The sequence below is a fragment of the Equus asinus genome, chromosome 23 (genome assembly GCF_041296235.1).
Source record: "Equus asinus isolate D_3611 breed Donkey chromosome 23, EquAss-T2T_v2, whole genome shotgun sequence".
In the NCBI taxonomy this organism is placed as follows: Eukaryota; Metazoa; Chordata; class Mammalia; order Perissodactyla; family Equidae; genus Equus; species Equus asinus.
This window is the reverse complement of record NC_091812.1, coordinates 28165238-28188660: the sequence shown is the minus strand read 5'-3', so window position 1 is coordinate 28188660 and position 23423 is coordinate 28165238. Positions and strand designations below refer to the sequence as shown.

The window sequence follows — 23423 nt, the reverse complement described above, 5'->3', positions numbered from 1 at the left end:
AGTGCAGCGAATGAATGAAGTTACTCCCTTGGCTCAACATCTCCATCTACTTTCAAACCAAATATTGATAGAAACATCTTCCCTCAATTCCGCGGCTGGAATTTTACTCTCCGGTAGCGTTGCCGAGTATCGGATGCACAGATTTCGAAAGTCCGCAGGAAACAGGCTTAGTTTCGGAGCCAGTGGTTGGTTTTTGCAAGAGCCGATGCTCCTTACAGTCCTGTGTGGTAGCTTCTCCCGGGAGCAGAACGTGTAAAATAAACAGTTGCTGAGAAGCACGAAGAATTAACGAAGTGAAAATCTCGGGTTATTTGTTCGGCAATTGACACGCAAGTGACCTCCTTAAATACTTGTTTAAGGAGGTTCAGAGCGAGGATGAATGAATCTTCGGGGCGCTTGACTCGCACCGGCTTGTAAATCTCTTTTAGTCTTTCGGGAAGTAGCGGTAAATTAATACAAATCCAGGAAGGCGGGGAGAGAAGCGGGTAAAACCATGACGCCGGAGCTCTCCTCCAAGCCCTTTGGAAAGACTCGCTTTTGCTGCCCGGGACCCTGGAGGTTACAGCCGGGAGAACCCGGCGGCGCTAGGACCTGGTTGGCGCCTGGCTGCGGCCGCTTTCGGGCGGGAGGAGGAGGGAAAGGAGGAGGGGGATGTGGGAAAGGAGGGGTGTTAAGGGGGGGAGTCATTTATGCAGAGCAGGCGTTGCTGCCATTGCCACTCACACTCCCCGCGCGCTGCTCGGAGCCCGAGGGAGCGCAGGGAGCAAGCTAGTGAGCGCTCGGAGCCCGGGCCAGCAGAGGGGGCGCCCGGCCGCTGCCTGCAACGCCGCCTCCGCCGCGCTCGGGGGCCCCGGGAGGAGCGAGGGCGAGTCGGAGAGTCCGGGAGCCGAGCCCGGCGAGACCCAACTGCGGGAGGGCGCCCGCCCCACTCAGCCGCCTCCTGCTCCTGAGCCGGCCAGCGCCGGCCGACCGCCCCGCGGGCCGGAGAGCAGGGAGCACAGGTCCCCACAGCCCCAGGGATGGTCTAGGAGCCGGCGCTAAGCTCGCTGCTTTGCTCCCTGCCGGGGCTCGCCGCCTCCTGCCGATCGCCCAGGGCTGCGAGCCGGGGCGGCCCGGGGGCTGCGCGCCGGGGCGGCCCAGGCCGGAGAAGTTAGTTGTGCGCGCAGCTTAGTGCGTGGAGAGCGCGAGCGAGCGAGGGAGGCAGTGAAGCGCCGGGGCCATGGGCTGGGGGAGCCGCTGCTGCTGCCCGGGACGCCTGGACCTGCTGTGCGTGCTGGCGCTGCTCGGGGGCTGCCTGCTCCCCGTGTGCCGGACGCGCGTCTACACCAACCACTGGGCAGTCAAAATCGCCGGCGGCTTCCCGGAGGCCAACCGCATCGCCAGCAAGTACGGATTCATCAACATGGGACAGGTAACCACAGGCTGGCCCGGCCCTCGGCCCTGAAGCTGCCGGGGGCAGGGAGGGGGGGAGTCCCCCTCGACCTCGCGCTTGTCCCCTCCTCGTTAATCCCCCCTCCCCCGCTTCCAGATGTGCTCTTGCAGCTGTTGCCCTAACTCTTGAGCGATGCTCTCTCTCTGTACGTCCCTCTTCTCTCTTTCTCTCTCTCACACACACACCCACACTCCCCAAAGTTGCTGGGGTTTATGTTTTGTTTACTTGTTTCTTACAAGACACGAGGGACAGGTGGGGTTCTCTGGAAGAATCGTGAGTGTGCATACCCCCTTGGTGGTGTCAGACTCGATCAGACCTTTTGACATGGAAAGTCAGAGAGCACTAGTAGCCTGAGCTGTTTTGGGGGAGTAGGAGGTAAGCGCGCCCCTGGTGCCAGCTCCTTATGGTTTCTGAGAGCCGGGGTAAGAGGGAGGCGGGGAAGGGAAAGCCTTTCTTGCTCGGGCTTGAATTTAGCCCAGAAAGTTTTCTCTTCTTGGGCGAGAGGACCGCTGGGCGCTGGAGGCTCAGGAGGCGCGGGGACTGGAGCTGGAAGGGAAGAGAGCGGCGGAGGGAGGGAGGAGGAAGTCGGACTCGGCGGGAGCGCAGATTTTGGGGGAGACTCCCGGCTTCTTCGCCTCTCGCGCGGGATTAGCGTGGGGGTTCCCCAAGGGGTGGTCGGAGGAGGAGGTGGGAAACTCGCTAGACCCGCTGACCCGGTTCTGCCCTGGGAAAACTGTGAGTGTTCCCCGGGAGGGACGTGCGGGGTCCGGAGGCAGCGCCGTCGGGGGAGAGGTGGGCGGGCAGCGGGGTGCCGGATTTTTGTGGGGTGCCGTTCGCGGGCTTTCGGCAAAAGTGCCTGGCTAGGGGACAATGAATTGAGTGGTGTTATGGGGATGGTTGGAAGCGCAACAGATTTGGAGGTACCTCCAGGCTAACTGGTCTTGGCTTCCTCGCTTCCTTTCCTGCGAGAAATGGGGTGGAGAGGGCTATGTAAGCGGGTCCCAGAAAGTACCCCCCCCCACACACACACCCCTTCCATTCGCTTGGCTGGGCCGACCCTGGCCAGACTCTGGCGAGACTCTGCAGGGGCTGGGAGGCAAGGGTGACGGGGGCGCCCTCGCGGCAGACGCGTTGGTGGGACTGCTCCGGAGGCGCGCGTCCTCCGTGCCCTGCAGGGGTGAAGGCGGGGGAAGGTGCCAGCCGGTGCCACTGGAGCAGGAGAGCACAGACCGTTCTGATGCCCTTGCGCTCCACGTCCAGGAACGCCAGCCCTGGAGCGCGGTGACCCTAGGCTGCCTAGGGAGCTCGGCACTGAGAGAGGAGGCAGAACTGCTGGTCCCTCATCTAGAAGGAGCTAGGGAGCGCTGGGGGGTTCAGAGGAGCGGGAGCGCGAGGTCTTGTGCTTCCCGGGTCCCCAGGGACCCGTGTTTCAGAGAAGTCAGTCCTGTGGAGAACTGAGACTAGGGCAAGGGGCAGGGTATGCATCACCCTCCTCCCCATACACCAGGAAGGAAGGGACACCAGCCAGATTTTGTTGCCTGAGTGCCTGTTATGTTCAGGAGCGTTCCATTCTAATGGCTTGTTAGGATTCTACTGGCTTCTTTTTTTTTTTTTGCTTGAAGAAAGTGTTGAATCTGGCTGTCTTTTTACATGAGCTTAACGTTGGTTGCTGCCTGTCACCCAGGAGTGTAACTGGGAAGGACAGTAGTGAAACTAGTCGTGTTAATCGTCTTTCCAGAGACCCATGTCTCAGATTCAGCTAACGCTGAGCATCTCCCACGTAATAGTGTATTTGGAAGAATAAGTTCTTGCATGTACACTTCTTTCGTAGTCTGCGAAACGACCATTTTTGGTGGGATATTACTTCACATAGAGCGAAGAGAAAACCAAGACTGGAGAATTTGACCTGCACAGGGTCACCCAGCTAGACAGTGACAAAGCCATGATTGGGACCTAGGACTGTCTGGTCCAGGCGTATTTCTGCGCGAATCCTGCTTTTTAGGATGGGAGGAAGGAGGAAGAAAGTAAAATCCCCATTTCCCTGAATTCTGATTCGGTGGCTCAGTAGACTGGCAGCAAACACCCAGTGTTAATTCATAGATACTTAGATTAAATAGACCTGGACTTCTTGAATCTAAGAAGCTTCGTGACTTGCAAGGGTAGGAAGACCTGTATCTAAATAAACTCATTAAATAGAATCTGCCAGAGTGAAGGAGGAGAAATTGTCACTGAACCCACCCTAGAACAAGCAAATATTGCAGTGTCCTGCAACATCATCTGACTTTTTACCAGGGGCCTTCTAAGGAAGATCCATGGCTTTTCATTTAAAAAGTAATAGTAAGAAAGTTTACTAACAAATAACACCAAATACTACTTATTGCGATTTTTACAATGCCAATGAGGAAATTTACTGCTTGCAGAGGTTACAGAGGATCCCTTGAACTGATGCCATAGCCAGTGTAAAAAGACCAGCTATTCTTACAGTGCAAAGCATTTCCTCTCTAGATCAAAGGAGAATAACCCTGTGCTGAGTCTTTGGGGTAGTAAATTGAGTATTCACAAGTGCTACATCATTGCACTGTATGGGCTGAGTGTATTTCTTATTCATCCTTTACTGCTCTGACCTTTCAACACTTTAGACATCCTTTTGTTATTCTTTCTTTCCATCAATAAACCAGCTGTGGTTCAATTGAGGGCAGTAACTAATTTGCATATGTCTCTGGAATGTTCTCCTATTTTTACCTATTTGGGCTGGGGAGGTCCCACTTAATGTGTCACAAATTGGAACTGAGACGTGTTATTGTTTCTGAAGTCATTTAATATCCTGGTAGTATTTTTGATATCGTCAGTATAATTTAGGTGAATAAGGTTGTGACTTTTTCCCACAGCAGAGGTACAGTTTTGACTGTCTACTCAGGATTTCAGTGTAACGTTTTGTATAGCATCTTAGCATTTAAAAGCCACCAGAGGTAAAATTTCTGGCCTGGAGATTTCTCCAGAAAAGGATAGGCGTGACTCTTGTGTTCGTGAAAGATAGGATGTGCAGGGTAACGCCAGAGCAAGCCAGCAAACAAACAGGCAGAAAAGACAGGCTTGACTTCCTGGAAGGGCTCAATGATGTGGGTTTTCTTGCCTTTGGTCATAGAGATAGCATTATGTTTTGGTGGGTTTTCACGTAATGTTAATGTTTTGTGAATGGTTATGCCTTGAAATTCTGAAATGATGCCATAATTATTATTAGTAGTTATTGTCATATCAGCATATATCAGATTTTTCTTGGTATTAGAATGCCCTCCTTTTCTTCCCCTACAAGCCCTGACTCCAGGCGCCCTTAATATCTAGTACGACCAGCACCTGCTGGGCTGGCTGAGGCTGTGCTGTGGGCCTTTGAGCTAACAGTGTAGTGCTTAGAGGATGGAAATGACATAAAGAAATAAGACCTGATTATGTTAGTTGTGAACCTTTGTGTGGATGAAATCTACAAACTGGGAGGATTTAATGTCAGGTTATTTGAACCCAGGGAGAAGGTCCTCTGTGAAGGTTGTTTCCTGTGCACAACAGCTGGATTTACCCTTCTGTGGGTTGCTTATAATCTTTGATCCCAAGCTGAGATTACCAGTAGCAAAAACCCCTCCCTAAACCGTGTAACTTATCTTGAGCAAGATTCCAGAAGGATAAAGCCAGATGCAAGCAATACTGGGGAAACATTTTACCTGGAGTTCCCATTGAAAGCATAGACTTGGGAACTCTGGAGATGCCACTTGCAAGGTCTGTGAAAGCAGGAGAGTCACCCAACTTAATGGAGCCCCTGTTCCTTCATGTGTAAAGTGATAACCTCTAGGTAATAGTGTGAGTTGACTATGCATTGCTCAGCACAGGCTTGCAGTCAAAGATTTGTTGAATCTGAATCTGAAATAAGTGAGATTCAAACTTTAGTTAGATATGGAGAAAGGAAGACATTTTAAAAATGGGAGATGCAAAAATGTGAAGATCGGGAAAATGAATTTTTAATCGCTGAGGAAAAAGAGTTAAATCAGAGCTTTGTAGACAGGGAAAATGGTTTTCCATTTCAACTAACAATTGAAAATAGTTTTAAAATAGTTTTCTGTTGGATTCTAAACAATTCTGGCTGATTTCCCATGGTGATGCCCTCCTCCCTGGCTGATCCTTGTTGTAGCCTGTTAGATATTATAGGATAAGCTTTCTGGAGATGGAAGAAGGGGAAGAAAAATATCTGAAGACTGATTATTTATAAAGCATCTTATCTTGGTACATTATGTTAGATCGTATTTGAATTTGTATTTTGCTTAATTCTGAATGTAGTGTGTTTGAGGAAGGTCAGAAGAAGCATTTTCCAAATCAGGAAAAGATACTTGAGCCAGAACAACCTTGTTCAGCGATGTTCTGAAGGCCTCCCACTCTGCTGGTTAGTTTTGACCTGTGAGTAATGTGGGAAGTTTGGAATGTTGCTAAATAGTAGAGAGTGAATTCTGGGTGCTTATGGATGGCATTAGAAATGGGGGACGTGGCTAGTCTGTTGGGTTGTATGGGAGTGGACTGTGCTCCCCTTTTTAAACCCTTAGGCATTTTATAAATAGAAAAGTAAATTGATGTAGGCGTCCCAGCTTGATCCCTGTGTGATCCATCTGACTTTGCACAGGGCAGCTCTTCACACCCGAGAACCTCAACCCTGACCTCCGCTAAGGTCTCTCACATGCGTAGTTCTCATGAGTAGGAGAACCTATCATGAGAAAAAGTAGTTTAGAATGCTTGGCCTGATGACGGTGGGTCTGTTGCATTAACCTCATAGACTAGGAATGGCTTGTATGTGACCATTGGGATTTTTGGGGTCTATTTGAAATGAAAAACTGCATTCTTGTGAGCCCCAAGGCAGTTGAATTTGCCTTATCGTGCTGTCTCTCATGAGCTTATATCCAGAGGCCCTAACCTTAAAGGTCAGCCAGAGAAGCAGGGTAGTGTGCTGGGAAAATGTCCAGCAATGTCTGACTCTTTGGTTAAGGGAGGGAGTCCTGACCCAGAAACATCCCCTGGGCAGGGAGGGGTATTTGTGTTGTTGGTTCAAGTTATAGGAAGCCGGGTCTGGGTTTTCCCCAAGGCTGAAATATGTCCAGGCATCGCTCAGCCTTGGGACTTTATCACTTGACTAATTCAGGTTGGATTCGATGACAAAGAAGCTGAGTTTGGTTTCTGGATGGTAAAAATGAATGCTGATAGATATTCATGCACGCTAGAAGATATATATGTGTATGTGTATATATATATTTATCTGTTAATTTTTATTTTTATCAAAGTTAAATTTGCACATAGTTTAGAGTAAAATTAGTCATGCAACATTCTCACTAATTTCAACAGATTGGATCTCTACATTTAAGGGTACCAAGCAGGAACGATCAGTGCCAATGAAGTCTTCAGTTTGCATTAATCCTGGGAGGAAAATGAGACCAGAAAGAAAAGAAGACTAGGAGTCAGAAGGTTTGAGAGAAACTCTCGAGTTTTTCCTTTTGTTAACCAATCTGACCCTCAGTGCTGCATTTTTCAATAGGAGACCATAATACCTGCTCCATCCACCTCACAGCGTTGCTGTGAAATCGAGTACCCCATAAATGAACATGAAGGCATAAATAGAATAAGGCATGGGAAGCATTAGGTGATCCATAAGGGCCCCCGAGGAGATGCACAGGCTGCTCCAAGAAAAGTAAGAGAATGCTCTGGTTAATGGGAGTTTCTGTAGGGGAGAAGCTTGTGATTTTCCAGATTCTTGTGATTGCCCTTGGGGATCTAGTGGGGACAGAAGGAGGAGGAGTCAGTGTTGCCCCTCATTCTCCCATTGGAGGACAGTGATAGCTGTACTTTTCCCTTGAGAGCCGTAGAGAGAGGTGTTGGTTGGACAGCTTTGGTTTATAAGGCATATGTAATATGGAGGTTATAAGATTTTTAATTTAAAGACTCAAAACATGTTCTTTTTAATTTAACTCAAATGTGGGTATGTATAGAAAAGTGGTGGGAAATAACACTGAAGTACGTATAGAGCCATAAGGACTGTAGATGGGACTCCTTTAGGTGCAAGTGTCGAAAACCCAGCTCATACTGCTTAAATAAAACTAATAAAGAAGCAGAGAAGGAAACAGAGAATCTGTCAGTTTAAACAGATCCACGTGCCTTTATGTGCAGTTCTGAATACAGAAGCCGAACCCTCTTTGCAACCAGACCTTGCCTGATCTATACTTTCTTCATGGTAAAACCTATCCTGACCTAGACTGACATTAATTAGGGTGTTAATTAGTTTTGTTGCAGAAATAGATTAATGAGTTTGATTATGAGGGTGTTGTCCTGGATCCAGGTAGAGGTGTGTATAACGTACTTCAGTATGTGCCCCATTGTACTTTTCTCTTCTGAGGAATTCTGAATTCTGAAGCACATTTAGATCCAAGAGTTTCAGGAGAGAGGTTGTGGGCCTGTCCAGCTGAAAGGCCAGAGGGAGTGCTAGCGTCAGGTGTTTCTCCGTTTCTCTGTGTTAGCTTCGTTCTCCGTCAGGCCCTTTCCACAAGGCAGTAAAGCTCATGCATTTCTTAGTACCTCTTTTACCCAGTATTGAAATTAACCCTGAAAAAGACTCCAATTCCTCCTGATTGGGTCATACCCCACTTGTGGGCCAATCACTTTGTCTATAGGGGGTGTAGGTGGTGGCAGTATGTTGGTGAGTCAGCTTGGGTCACATGTCCATCCTTGAAGTGAGAGAGATGTTGACCTTTGGTGGGAAACCCACGAACTGAGGAGGGACAGTTCTCCAAAGGAAAAGGAGGTGCTGTCAGTAGAATAAGGGAAAGCAGATGTTGGACAAGAAAAAAACCCTACTACAGATCAGATTATATAAGGCCTTGAGTACCTTGGCTGGGGAGTTTAATCATTATCATGTAGGTTGAAGACATATTGAAGGTCGCTGAGAAGGAGGCAACAACCTATTAATTCAACAAATATGAGAGTCCACCATGTAACGTTCATAAGACATTCTCTCCTCTCAAGAGGGTAGGACATTTTTACCCATAACTATCGTTCAGCAAGACAAATACCAATGGACTTAGAAGCAGTGCAGTGTGGTTCAGTCATGCCTGGGGACTCCACTCTAGCAGTGTGCATAACAAACTGGAGGAAGCAGAGAGGCAACTGTGTTGGTAAAGGTTACTGGTAATGAACATAGAAGCTGTGACAATGGAAAGAGAATAGATTTGGAAGTTCTTACAGAGGTGGATTCAGTATGGCTTGGTAACTGAATGGAAGTGGAGGATGAGGAGATCGGAGGAGGTGAAGATGATTGCAGAGTTTATAACCAAGGGACCAGGAGAATGGTGGACTCATTTGTAGAATTAAGGAGAGTCTTCAGAAGCATTCTGGGGACAAAAAGATGGTTCAGCCTTGGTATTGTTGGTAGATAGAAGGGCATGCAGATAGAAATGTCCAGTAGGCAGAAGAGAATTTAGGATGGGAAAGAAGTAAAGACTAGCACTCCTCCACCCCAATATAAGTGAAGCTGTGGCAGTGCACGGGATTGCTAATAGATGAAGCACAAAGAAGGAGGAGGGCCGAGGATAGAACCTAAAGAATTGTCTCCACTTAGGGAGCAAGGGGTAAACGGGACAGGGAGGCCCTGAAGACAGACAGTCAGAAAGCCACAGGAGGAATGGGTGCCCCTTCAGAGGATATGCACTAGTGAGAAGTGCTGTGGAGAGAATCCAAGGAGATGAGAACTGAAACGTGCCTTAAAGATTTCATGACGAGGTTACCAATGCCTTTCGCACAAACGCTTGTTGAATAGTGAGGGAGAGTTGGGTTGTAGGGCAGGAGAGGAAGTGAGTACGGAAGTTTTTCATTGCACATCTGCCTACCCAGCCACATTCTCTCCCTTTGTCTCTTTCTCATCAATGTAGTGGGGTGGTTAGGATCATAGGTCTAGAACATCCTAATACTGCTACTTCCTAGAAGGTGGACCCTAGCTAGCGTCTTAAGTTGTTCTCTGTGCCTCTGTTTCTTCTTGTGTAAAAAAGATCAATAGTATTTCCCTCATAGGATTGTTGTGAGGATTAGTTAAAAGCAGTTAGAATTGTGCCTGGCACATACTACATACTCAATAAATGTCAGTTATTATATCTTGTTTTATTCAACCAAATTATGATCAGTTTTTATATACTGTTTTCACTTAACATTACATTGTGAGCCTTTTTTCAACATTACTAAATAATTTTAGACAAATTGTAATGGCTGCATAATTGAAGGCTCCATATTCTGTTATAATTAGTGTGACCATACGTTGTATTTTGCCAGAGACAGTCTGGTTTATGCCTGTGGTAAATCGTTTCACCACTATTAAGTATTTTTTTACATCCCCTTTCGCTTTCAAACGTGTCTGAGTTTGGAAGAGAAAGGATATGGTCACCCTAATTCTACGTGTATTTGTGTGTGTGTTGTGTGTGTGTAATTGCATATCTGTCCTTCCCCTAGCCGGTGAGCTCCTCTCGAGAGCAGGGCAGTGCTTGCTTCCTGTTTGTGTGCCCAGCACCTCGCACCGTGCGCAGCATAGGAGAAGTACAATGAGCACCTGGCACAGACGCATAAAGGGCTTACGTAGAGAGGAGTAGGTTTGGAAAGGAAGAGGAACACTGGGGCCTTGAGACTAAAGAGGAATGAGGGTGAGTGGAGATTCAGGGGAGTTCAAGTTGAGGAGCAAAGGAAGGGAGCATGTGTGTAGAGTGGCCTGGATCTCATTAATCACTTAGTCACTTCAGAGGTGAAGGCCACCTCCAGAGAGGGACAACTGGGTAAAATTAATGTCCTGGTGATTCAGTGTTTTGGAACATTTTTAGGAAATTCTAATAAGAATCAATGATCAATACCTATGAAAACAATCGTGAAGTAGCAATGCGATTATTTGCTGCTTGTACTTAGTTATTGCTCAGTAACTAGTGGTTCAGTGAGTGAGTGAGAAAATGAACCAATCTGTATTATTTTGTTCTTTTGTCACTAATGCTCAGGAACCTGAGATTACAAAAGAACAAAATAGGGAGTTAGAATTTACTAGGGTGAGAGAGAAGGGAAAACGAGACTGGGGAGCCGGAAGTAGGGTGAGGGGACAAATGGTTCTTGCGTACAAGGGGTACCACCTTTGAAATCATAGACCACAGTGTACAGGCTTAGAGGAAGGTGACAGGGCCAAAACAGGGCTTGTGGACCAAAGGAACAGGGCAAGTTTAGGGGCTGTAGGGGCTATGAGGTCAAAATGAAAATGGAAGGCCGGTTTGATAAGAGTGGAAGAAGCAGAAGGATGTAGGCCATCCCAGAGGGTACATTTTTCTTTTTTGACAACTCCAAGTTAGAGCTGTTTTGCATGATTATAAGGTCCCAGGTGTGACCGTGCTGGTTGGCTGACCAGACAGACACCAGGTAAAGTCCAGTGGGGTTGGACGGAGTCAAGAAACTGTGAGGCTGGGTTATTGGAAGGATTATCAGTTCGGATAAGATGAGGATTCCACGTAATTTGTGCTGGTATACCCACTAGGCAGACAAACATGAAGTTTGCCCCACACTTCAATTCTCCTTGGATAAATTTAGGTATTATCTCTACTTTACACGTCTGTGTGCTATTATTTGCACTGCAGGTCCTGTATCAACGTGAGGGATAAAGACAGACACATGGGTGATTGCTTTCAACTCCCAAATGTGCCTTCCCATATTTGATTTAAAAACTGAGGATTGGATTGAGCACTGTGTAGAGGGAAGAGTGTAAACAGAGAGTGTGAAACCAGAAATAATATTTGAGGATGATTTTAAATGGTTTATACTGTGTCACTTTCTATGTTTGCCTCACCTTAAGTTGTCATGTAGCCTACTTTCCATTATAATAAATAATTATACCTAGAATTTATTCACATGTCATGTATTCTGCCCTTCTCAGACATTATTTTCCATAGTATAATGAAGCTTTGTTCTGAACATGTCTTTTATGTATTCTTAGTCTAATATTTACTGCCTTATAGGAAGATAGATATATTTTTAAATATGTTTTTAAATTATTCATAGATTGATATCTGTCTAATATATAATATTTTTAGATTGCTCTAAATTAGATTAATCTTATTTGCGTTTGTATGTTAATCTGGTGGTTAATTTAGGGTTAACGTCACAAAGGAAGCATTAAGTTTCTAGTTTAATCTGAGCATTATCTAGGAGGTTAAGTCTGTCCTGGGAAAATTATGTTGTGGATACCATGCTGGCATTGAAACTAGCCAAGATTTATTAAAAGCAAGTCCTTTCCTGATGCCTTTCCCAATATATGAATATATATATATATATATTTATTTATTTATTTATACATGTACCATATACATATTTGTAATAAGTACTTAAAGTCTGATATTTTTGTAGTAAGTACTTAAGGTCTGGTATTTTTCTGCTCTGAGAAGCTCTTACAGCTGTAAAAATATACCAGTTCTCTCCATATTGATGTTCCCAGGCTTGTACCTTGTTTTCACTAGTTGAAATTTCTCAACCAAAATAAAACTGAACAGTGCTCACTAGTTTGAATGCAGGGCGTTGTGGGGTGGACAGTCCCTGGGCCTTTAATCTTGTGAGCAAATACCCATAACTATAAGTTTAGAAGTTTACTGCTCACTCATCCTGGGCCTATTCTGGTTGCATTTAACTAATATTTTTTTTCCTCTGTGTGTGTGGGACCCCATTCATCAATTTCAAAGTTTTTCAAGGGAAAACTAAATTGTAGGCCATTTAGGATTTATTACAGCCTAGCTTCCAGCAAAACCTTTTTTCTTTATTTTTTTTAACTGTGGGGCATCTTTCTATTTGGTTAGTGCTCATGAACCAATTTACCAAATGCTACATTCTTTGACTCATTGTAGGGTGGTGTCATTGCTTCTGGGCTGGTTGGACAATGCTGAGAACCAGTAAACAAAACTTAAGACTGAAAACAGGTGACTTGAATTCCACACTAGGTCCTGCCCTGCCCCTAATTTGCCATACATTTATGAGCTGGTCACAGGTTTTCTCTGTCTTAAAGGATTAGTTTTATTTAAGAAATAGTTATTAAAGGACACCATTGAGAAAGTGAAAAGACAACCCATACTATGGGAGAAAATATTTGCAAATCATATCTGATGAGAGACTTGTATCCACAATATATAAAGAATTCCTATATGCAATAATGAAAAAACATATGGCCCAATTAAAAATGGGCACAAAAGGGGGCTGGCCCCGTGGCTGAGTGGTTAAGTTTGTGTGTTCCGCTGCAGGCGGCCCAGTGTTTCGGTTGTTCGAATCCTGGGCGCGGACATGGCACTGCTCATCAAACCACGCTGAGGCAGCATCCCACATGCCACAACTAGAAGGACCCACAACGAAGAATATACAACTATGTACCAGGGGGCTTTGGGGAGAAAAAGGAAAAAATAAAATCTTAAAAAAAAAATGGGCACAAAAGATCTGAACAGACATTTCTCCAAAGAAGATGTACAAACAGCTAATAAGCACATGAAAAGATGCTCATCATTAGTCACCAGGGAAATGCAATCAAAACCACAGTGAGATACTAGTTGACGCTCACTGGGATGGCTATAATCAAAAGGACAGATAATCCCAAGCATTGACAAGGATGTGGAGAAATTTGAAGCCCCACACACTGCTGGTGGAAATGCAAAGCGGTGCAACCACTTTGGAAAACAGTCTGGCAGTTCCTCAAAAGGTTAAACATAGAGTTACCATATAACCCAGCGATTCCACTCCTAAGTATGCATGCAAGAGAAATGAAAACATTTATTCACACACAAACTTGCAGACAGAAGTTCATAGAAGCATTGTTCCTAAGAGCTGAAAAGTGGAAACAACCCAAGTGTCTATCAACTGATGAATGGATAAATAAGATATACTGTATCCATACAAGAGGATATTATTCTGCAATAAAAATGGATGAAGTACTGATATGTGCTACAACTTGGATGAACCTTGGAAACACTATGCTGGGTGAAAGGAGCCAGTCACAAAAGGCCACATATAGTATGGTTCTGTCTGTGTGAACTGTCCAGAATAGCCACATTTATGGAGACAAAAAGTAGATTAGTGATCACTTAGGGCTGGAAGGGTGGGAGGAAATGGGGAGTGACTGCTAATGGGTATGGGGTTTCTTTTAGGGGTGATGAAAATGTTCTAAAATTGATTGGGGTGATGTTTTTCACAACTCTGTGACTATACTAACAACATTGAATAGTATACTTTAAATAGGTGAAATGTATGGGATGTGAATTATATCTCAATAAAGCTGTTAAAAAATAGTTGTTGAGTACCTGTTGTTTATTAGCAATTCTAATAACCATAATACTGCTACATTTATCTTTAATAAGGTATCTGCTCACATGGAGCTTATATTATATGGGAGGAGAAAAGCTATAAGCCAGTAGTGAAATGAATAAAATAATTTCAAATTATTATAAGTGCTGTCAGAAAGCAAAATACATTAGTAAGGTAAGAGGTGACAGAGGTGGGGAGAATTCTAGATAGGCTGGTGGGGGAGGCTCATTGAGGAGGAAACACTTGAGCAGAGACATTAATGTTGAGAAGGAGCCAACCACATGGAGGTCAAGGGTGGGGTGAGCTCTGTGCAGAGGAGACAGCCAGTGCAAAGGCCCCAGAGGAGCAGAAAACCGCTGGTGTACATGAAGTCTAGTTAACAAGGAAGACGTGGTTGACCTTGAGGTTGGCGAGGATGATCTTAAAACTTAACTTTGGTGATGCCATTTCCCTGTTCAGAAGCCACCGGTAGCACCCATTTGCCTACTGCATGTAAACAGATTCCTTCTCTGGGCTTTTAAAGGCCTCCATCTCCTTGTCCTAAAATATTTTTTCCATCCTCTTTTCTGCTCTGTCCCTTATCACAGCCAAACTGGACTTCCCATTGTTCCCCAGATGTTATGCCCAATCCTTTCCTGTTTCTGTGCCAGTCTTTCCGCCTGGAATATTCACCTAACCACTAGCTCTTCTGGAAATTCTCCCTCTTCTTGAAGGCACATCTTGAATGTCACCTCTTTACTGTACTTCACTCTGGGGTAAAATATCGGTATAGGTAAAATCTCTGTGATTTTTCAGTTCTTTGACTCCCACAGTACTTTGCCCAAAATTCTCTTGGGGAATTTAGTATTAAGTTTTTCTTGTTTTCCTCTTTCAGAGGACTTAATTATTATTCTGTAGCATGTAGCGTGGTGTTCTGCTCTATATAAGTAATCATTAAATATCGGTTGATTCCTGAAGTATTTTATAGACGTGCAGTGTATATACAGTGAAAAATAAATCTGAACACTAGAGGAAAATTTCAACAAATTCTACTCCCCAGTCAAAAAGGAAGGCCAACGTGCATAGTATATTCTGTAAAGGAGTATGGTAAAAAGCAGTGACCTAGGATTGATGAGTCACTTGTGTGTGGATTGCTAAAGTCCAGGGCTTACTGGGAAATGGCCTAACCCTTATCTTTAAGTGTTTCAGGCCTTGGCATAGTCAGCAGGGTCATTCTTTCTGGCTTTGACTTCCATGAGAATTCCTAGTGTGCGAGTCAGAGTACACAGAGTGACAGTATCCACTCCGAGAGCCAAGTCCCAGATCATCCTAGGACTGGGGTTGCTTCTCCATGGATCCCAGGAAGCCCCGAGGACCCTGCTGACGTTGGTCGTCTCTCTTGGGGTGGCAGTGGAAGTCTTGTGTCTATTGGAGCAGTGGGAAGAACACCACAGAGAGTCCCCTCAATGAAAGAATGAGTCAGTAGTAAGAGAGGATTTCAATTCACAGGCAAATTTTACTATTTGTGTGGAGTCAGTGGGAGTATCAAAAATAAGCAGAACTGGTGCAAACGAAAGGTCTGAAAGCTCTGTATAATGTAAGCAGTAGAATCTTGTGATGATCAGAGGCTCATGGAAGCCCTACTTGGACTGGCCATTTTGAAGGGCCAAAACACTGAATTTAAATCTGCGTGAGAGGAGGGATTGCAGACTCTAGGACAAACAGACATAAATTAAGCCCTGCAGCTTAGCCTTTAAGGAGTGGCTTCAGAAATATCCTTGGAGATAGGAAATAAACTCAGGACAAATAGAGCAGATATCCATTGGGAGTTAACTCCCCTTAATTATAAAAGGAATGCTCTCTTGGGTGACGTGGCCAGAAGCCAGTCTCTCAATCGAGATGAGTCTCCCCATCTGACCTCATCACTTTGATCAGATCCAAGCCTCAAATGACCAGTCCTTCAGGCTCAGCCAGATAGAGGGAAAGGTGAGTTATGTTTTCTGGGTCAGATGAAAGGGAGATGGGAAAGCTGAGTGTTCTCATGCTGTATATAGTTCTGGAGTAGCTATTCCTTCCTCTCAGTGGTGATGGGTCTACTGTAACTAAGCCGTCTGTTACTTCTCGTTTGGAGTATTGTACTAGTTCTGCCCTGTCCCCACTGTCTTCCCCTTCAAAGCTTGACACCTAGGCAGGTTAATTTTCTCAGAACCCACTCTGGTCAAAAAGACTACTTCTTCCTCATCCTCCTTCTCCCCCACCACTCCCGCTCCTTCCCCCCCCCCACTTCCTCCGTCTCCTCTATTCTAAACATCAATCAACCTAAACATTTTGCCATTCTTTGCGTGTGATCTGCCATTCCCTACTTTTCTGCCCCTACTCTGTTCCCGCTGGCTGGGCATCCTCTTGTTCACTTCTCACTCATTCAGCAAAACTCTTCTCAGATGTCATATCTTCAAATGGAACTGCCTGTGGCTAAAACTTCCTTTGTTTAAACTCTCACTGAACTTTGTATGCTTCTTTTTACTGCATTTGACATTTTTAGCTTGTATTCAATTTATATATATATATATATATATATGTTTTATCTCCTCTGCTTGATAGTAATCCCCTTAAAGACAGATATCTGTCTGGTTCATCTTTGTATTGCATGTGGCACCTAGAAGAGTGCTCTGCAGTTACAATGCCTTCAGAAAAGTATTCTGAAATGGATAAATGGCTGTGAGTAAATAGAGGCAGGGAGTAAAGAGAGATGGCAGCGCTTATTAGTACTATCCATTGAAAATTTCTGGTTTTCCTCCTAGCCTCCTAGGATTGTATTTCCCTATGTTGGGTATTACGGGTGGCCATGTAATTTCTGTTGGCCAATAAAATGTGAGCAGAAGTGACATGTGTTCCTTCTACAATAGTCAGTGCATGACTTGCTTGGATCTGCATCTTCCCTGACGTAATCTACTAAGCTGCAGGTGCTAGATGCTTCCTTAGCTTGGGTCCTTGTGGGATATGATGAACAGCACTCCCGCCAACGCACACTGGACTATAACTAGAGCTAGAAACAAGGCTTTGTTGTTTTACGTCACTGAGATTCATGGCTTCATTTGTTTCCGCTGTGGAACCTTGCCCATTCTGACTAATGCAAGAATACAGTGCCCTTTCTCCTTAGCCTTGCACACAGTATAGACTAAGAGACATGATGGTAGGGAGAAAAAGGATTATGTGATCCTCTGGGTAAGAACCCTGTGACATAATAGGGAGACCTCAGTGATCTCCAGTATACATTTTGCTCATTATGCAAGTGATAATTGTATGTGTCCCCAAAGTTCAGAAGCCAGATATTAGGTATTTGCAAATGTGTGTCTGTGATTCTATTGCTTAGAGGAGATTTGCATTTCCTGAAAGAAACCCTGAAGATCCCAGAGCTTAACTGCACTGAGTTGCTTCTCTCTGACCTCGCCACCTTTCTGGATGAGCCTTGTTCCATGAGTTCAGATATTCCTGTTCCTTACTGGTAAGCCTCTTTAGAAAATTGAGGGTTTTTTTGTTTTCCAAGGAGACAGAAAATTAGTGTATTACAGTTTGTCTTTTATTTTTCCCCATCAAATGAAAATAACACATTAACTTTGTACCTTGAATAATTGTTTCATAGAGAACTTTCTTTCTGCTTGCCAATTGTACTTGCTTGTGCCCTCTCTGAGGGCCACACTGTGCTTTCAGAGTTGTGACACCCATGGCTGCAGAATCCACTTAAATTTGCCACCCTATCCCACTGCGCATCCTGCCTTCGTGGTTCGGGAACTGGCTTCACAAACATGTGGCTATCTGTGCACTCACTGATTTATGTGATGTGGACGCAGCAGGGAACATCTGAGATTTAAAATGTTATGGCCTGAATTTCCAACTGTTGAAACAAATCCAAAGCAGCAGATTTTTCTTCTTTGGCAAGACAAGATTGAAGCAACATGCGGTGATTTGGTTCGCCGATTTGCGAGCTGTTAAAAATCGGAATCACTTAAAACAGGGAGAGTAAGTGCTGCCTAGTGTGAAAAATATTCTAAAGGTCACATGGTTATGTAGTCTTAGACAAGTTAAGCACCATGAAACTAGAACTATTGTGAATAAATTTGAAGCACTGCATGTGAACATGTGGATTTTTTTTTTGCTAAAATATTCTGTTGCAAAAGTAGTCAAAAGCTTACTTAATTCACTCTGACTATGAAAAGATTCTAATGAACCCCGAAGGCCCTTCCCTCACTATCTAGTCTCTCAGCTATGGAGGCCATCTCTGGCATTTGTTTCTTTCACTTTTGGGTTTCCCCTTTGCCATCATTCTGTCCTTCAACCTTCATTTCAAATATTTTAGAATATCTACACTATGCTAAGTCTTGGAGATACAGTAGTGCACAAAAATCTCTACCTTCTGGAACTTACATACTCATAGGAGGCGTGTACCAGTTTGCTTCAAAACAAAGTACCCAAAACTCTGTGTCTTGAAACAATAATCGTTATTGTTTTGGAGGCTGTCAGTTGACTGGTAGGTTCTTCAGTCCACTGGTGGGTCATCTAGGGCCTGGTTGGTCTGGGAGGCCTCACTCACATTCCTGGTGGTTTATGCTGGCTGCTGGCTTGGAGTATGGGGGTAACTGGCCATATGTCTTTCATCATCCAGCAGCCTGGCTCGAGCTTCTTTCCATAGTAACAAGACGGTATCCCAACAGCCAGAGGGAGGGAATCTCTCTGTGGAAGCCCTTTTCAAATTTCTAATACCCTGTAGGACAAAACAAGTCACATGACCAAGTCCAGCATCAAAGGTGGAGACATAGCTTCATGCTTTCATTAGGGGAGATGTGAAGAATTTGTGGTGGTGTTTTGCAGTCTACCACAGGGAGACTGTTAATAAACAATTGAATAGAAGAAAAAAACAGTGTCGCTTGGTGGTACATGCTATGGACAAAAAGCAGGGAAGGGGGATGTCTGAAAAATTCTTTCAGTAGTACACAAGATGGCTGAGAAGGTTTTCATGGTGAGGGTGACATGAGTAAAGATCTCAAGAAGGTGAGGTAAAGAAATGAGCCTTACAGGTATCTGGAGGAAGCACATTCTAGTAGAGGAAACAGCTAGTGCAAAGGCTCTGGACAGAGAGAGCCTGCTATAGTGAAGGAACAGCAAGAAGCCCAGTGATGTTGACTGAGCAAGTCGGGTAGCAGATGGGTGGGAGAGGTAATGGGGGTGGGTTGGAGAGGTGAGGTAGATTCTGTAGGTCAGTGCTTCTCACATTTTAATGTGCAGTTAAGTCACTTGGGGATCTTGTTCAAATGTAGATGTGATTTAGTAGGTCTGGGATGGGGCTAATGGTTCTGTAGTTCTAAGGAGCTCTGGGTGATAGCGGTGCTACTGCTGGTCCTGGGGCCACACTTCGAGGAGCAAGCCTGTAGGTCTTTGCAGTAAGGACTGGATTTTCTCTGAATAGAAAGGCCATTTAATATTTTTGAGCAGAGTTGTGAGCCATTCTCCACTATATGATGAGAGAAGGTAATTGTTTAGAGTGTTTACATATATATAGTGCAAGGGGATAGAGACATCATGCAGTCTAATAAGCGGAATGTTCTCTGAGTTTGGCTTGTCATAGCTTCAATCATCTGAATGTCCTTTCCTCTACAGGGCTGTTTTCTTCTACTCTGTTGGTGAACAAGAAATAGACTGATCTCTGGATACCCCCTATCCCACCCGCTCCCATATGGCATCTGTTCTAGAATGGACTGGCTTTGTTTCCTTGCAGTCACCCCAAATCTGATTATTGGAGCTGTTCTTGCTCGGCATTTTCTCTCCCTGATCTTCAGCTCCCTTGACTCGAGTGGCTCTAAATCCTGGCTACACAATCCAGTCACCTGGGAAAGAGACCTTCAGCAATTCTGATTAAGTGGCCTTGGGTGGGGTCTGGGCACGCAGCCAGGGTTGAGAACAACGATCTAGCTCAAGTCTTCCTCAGCACCTGGTAGGCTGGCTGTTCCCCCAGAGCTCAGAGCTGCTCTTTCCCAGAAGAATCCACTCTCTTTCCACTCTGGTCCCAGCCTTCTCTCTTTTCATTACTGTCAAAATACAAGAATCATAGCTCATTTCCAACCACTGCATTTTGATAGTCAGATTTTGCTTAATTATGGTCTATTTGCATATGGAGTAGTGGGTGATTTTTGTGTGGCTACGGATATAGGACTGTCCAGTATTTTTTGATGTTTGGTGTCACATATTTGTGCTTTTTTGTGTATTGATATTGAAAGGCCTTGTCCGCATAACAAATCTTTAAGGATGTTACCAGGGGACAGGATACGAGGAACATGGGCTGGAAGAATATTTGGCTCCAGTTTTCATATTTACAAAATATCTCCCAATGAGCTTATAGGTATAGGTTCATGTCCTGGCTGGACTGAAATACAACGTCCATTTGAAAACTTTCATCTCATGTGTCGTTACTGCATTTCACTCCTTACAGTGAGCATTGTGCATTCTGAAACTATCTGGTGACTGGCATAGCATTTTTCTATTACATGTAAACATTTAAATAAATATGCTACCTATTTTTAACATTTTTTAATTTTATGATCCACCAGGCACCTCAAAATAGAGAAATGGCCTGGGGTCTGTCTCCACCTTTGAGAAATCCTTCTGAAACCCTATGAGACTCCTTGGGAGAATACTTTTTTTTCCGTTTTAATCCATCCTATATGTAAATAGATCTTGTTTGAAGGTCCTTTTTGTCCTTTAATGACTTTTTGTTTTCTAATCAGAAAAGGAAATAAAGAAAAATGAAAGGCAGTGCAAAATATTATCTATAAATTGTGTCTAAAAGTTGCTGTATCATCATGTATCCGGAATGACTTGTATGAGCATCATTAACTTGTAACAGATTTAAACTAATTATTAACTCAACCAGATGGGTTTGCTTGAGTGTTATCATGAAGGGCTCTGTGATGTGAGAGTATGACGAGGTTCCATAAAATTTATTGCTTGAATCTTGCTAGATCGAGCATTCCATTAAGACACTGCCTTTTGCCCCCACATCACCACGTCCGATTTGGTTATTCCTTATCGTTGGGAAGAAAGTGTGTATGTATGTGTGTGGTGTGTTTTAATGAATGGTAATTTATTTTTCTTGAAAGAAATGTCACTGCCCATAGTCCATGGCTTTGGAAAAGTCCCAGTGATGTCTCCTAAAATATAAATGGCCTTCAGGTATTTTAGAGTTGGGAGGAATAATAATGTCACTTGGCCTTGCCTCATTATAAAAATGAAACTGAGTCCCAGAAAGAAGAGGTATGGATAAAGCTCTGAACTGCTGTTTAGCAGACCTGAGTTCCAGTGTATATAATTCTTCACTAATTTTTGCTAATCACTTTTGTGTTTATCAGGGCCTGTGTTTCTTTAGGAGATAATGCGTGTGGGGAAAATTGGTGAAGGGAGTTTGCATATATAAGTATGTGACGTTTGAACAAATGATTCAATTTTGCAGGCAGTCTTTTTTCCCTAGTTCTGTGAAAATCTGACTGTTCTTCCCTTTTCATTAAACTACCATGGTAAGAATGATAGATGTTTTTTTACTGATTTTGGTTCAGCAAAAGGTCGGTTCTACCATGGTGGCTGTTTAGTCGTAAGGTAAAATGACTGATCTGATGGTTAAAGCATAAGCGTCTTGTTGAACCCCTTGGAACCAGAGCACTCTCCTGGGGAAAAGTCTGAGGCTCCTTTTGGGGGAGGTGATCATAGTAATCACTTTTGCAAGTAGGAATATGACCATGTTATAATAGGGGTGCCTTCGCCCGTGACTGCGGGCTGAACTTGGCTTTCCTTGGCTGATCCTGAATGTACTATGTGGTTTGTTAAACTGTGTGATGAGGATTAAGTTGCATCCATCACACTGAGCGTATAAGTTCCATTTATAGGTCTGTGGAAGGTCTGTGAGGTAACTAAAATCACAGAATAGAGACATACCAGCATATCTAATGCCGTCACTGTAAGAATCCACGTTAACATGATACATTTGAAGTGGGAGTAAACTTGTGGCAGCCCAAACCATTCTCCACCCTGGGGTTTTATCACTTTAGTTTATTGGGGCTTTAAACCTATTTCACAACTTAGCTACAGAATGTTGGCACGTTCGAAGTAAGAGGGAGGAAAGCTTGTGAAGCCCTGTTCTTCTACTAAAATGCCCACATCTGTTGGAGAGATACAGATGTAGCAATCAGGCCCTATCCAGTGTGTGGAATATTGAAATAATTCATGGATTAATTTTCTGTCCTATAGAAGCCTCAGATAGAAGTTTAATGTGTATTAAATACACTTTTTCTTCATTTATCCAGATATGAGGTATTTGTCCAGATAAGTATATGTCTTCAGTTACTGTAAAAATCTATAAACATTGTAGTGATTCTTTTGGTCAAACACTGTATTGGGTTTATCTTTTATGTCAACAGTAAGTACTTAGGAATGATAGAAGAGAGATCCTTAAAGCTTGATCTAGCACACCGGGTACATTTTCTTAAACTTCACTTCAAACTTCCTATTTTATGGATATAAACATTTACTTGATAGGAATAATGGTTATTTAAACTCTCTTTTTGGGTTTATTTGACCTATATTTAAGACGAAGCAAGCTGCTGAGATAAAGGTCAATGGACTTCTTATGTTAAGAAAAGAAATGAAGAGCGTGGCGCTTTAGCCAGACGCAGGAATTGTGGAGATAAAGGTATTAATCCCAAAGTTAATCAGGTTGGAGTTGAAACTTTAATAAAAATTGAAAATAGGTCTCTAAGCACAAATTATGATATTCTTTACCCTATTTAGGTTTCATAAAGAACAGTGAAAATAGCATTGAAATGGGTGTCAGAAAAATCTGTTGCTATCACTTGCTAATAGTATAACGTTGGGGAAATCACTGAATTTAGCTGGCCCTCAGTTTTATTATTTGGAAAATAGGGATAATAATTCTTTACTTATTTCACAGTGTTCATTCATTCACTCATTCATTCTATAAATAAACGCTTTTGGGAAACCACTAGGTGTCAGGGGCTGTGAGGGGTGCAGGCAATATAACAATACTTTAAAAGTTAATGAGGAAATAATTAGCTTGACCAGATAGAGAGTAACTGGGAAAGGCCATCTGGCGGGGAGGTCAGAGAAGACTTTTCCTGAAGAAGTGATGTTTGAACTAAGATCTAAAAACAAGAGGGAATTAGGCAATGGGAGATTGGAAAAAAGGAAATTACAGGCAGATGGGACAGCAAGTGCAAAGGCCCAGGGGCTGGAAAGGAGGCCAGTGGGGTTGGAACATAAGGAGTGAAAGAGTGTTATTAGGAGATGACATTAGAAAGGTAAACAGGAGCCAGATCTGGTGGCCCTCGTGGGCCAAATAGAGGCATGTTTGGTTTTATTATTAAAAAAAAAAAAAAGAAAAGTAACAGGAATTGGCCAGTTTTACAAAGGGGTATGACATTATCTTAATTATTCATATAAAACAATGCATGGGGAAGCACTTTAAAGATGGGAAGATCATGTGAATATAAGCAATTAATATTGCTGTTACATAGGATTAAACAATAAGATAAAAAATGTCTTCTGATGAGTTATTTATCTTGTTTACAAGGTTGTAAAATTC

At 43.7% G+C, this 23423-nt stretch overlaps 1 protein-coding gene across 6 annotated transcripts in view; it reads left to right on the top strand.

Moving 5' to 3' along the window:
• The first annotated feature begins 748 nt into the window (after positions 1 to 748).
• PCSK5 (proprotein convertase subtilisin/kexin type 5) overlaps positions 749 to 23423 on the top strand; it is a 444775-nt gene continuing 422100 nt past the window's right edge. For 5 of the 6 annotated variants that reach the window (XR_011497225.1, XM_070495324.1, XM_044767585.2 and 2 more), the window contains exon 1: positions 949 to 1411. Coding sequence is in view for 5 of the 6 variants with exons in the window: in XM_070495324.1 (XP_070351425.1) it covers positions 1220 to 1411 (192 nt within the window). In the remaining variant the exon portion in view is untranslated. Of the gene's footprint in view, positions 1412 to 23423 lie in introns of all 6 variants that reach the window. The other variant, XM_044767583.2, reaches the window with a different exon arrangement.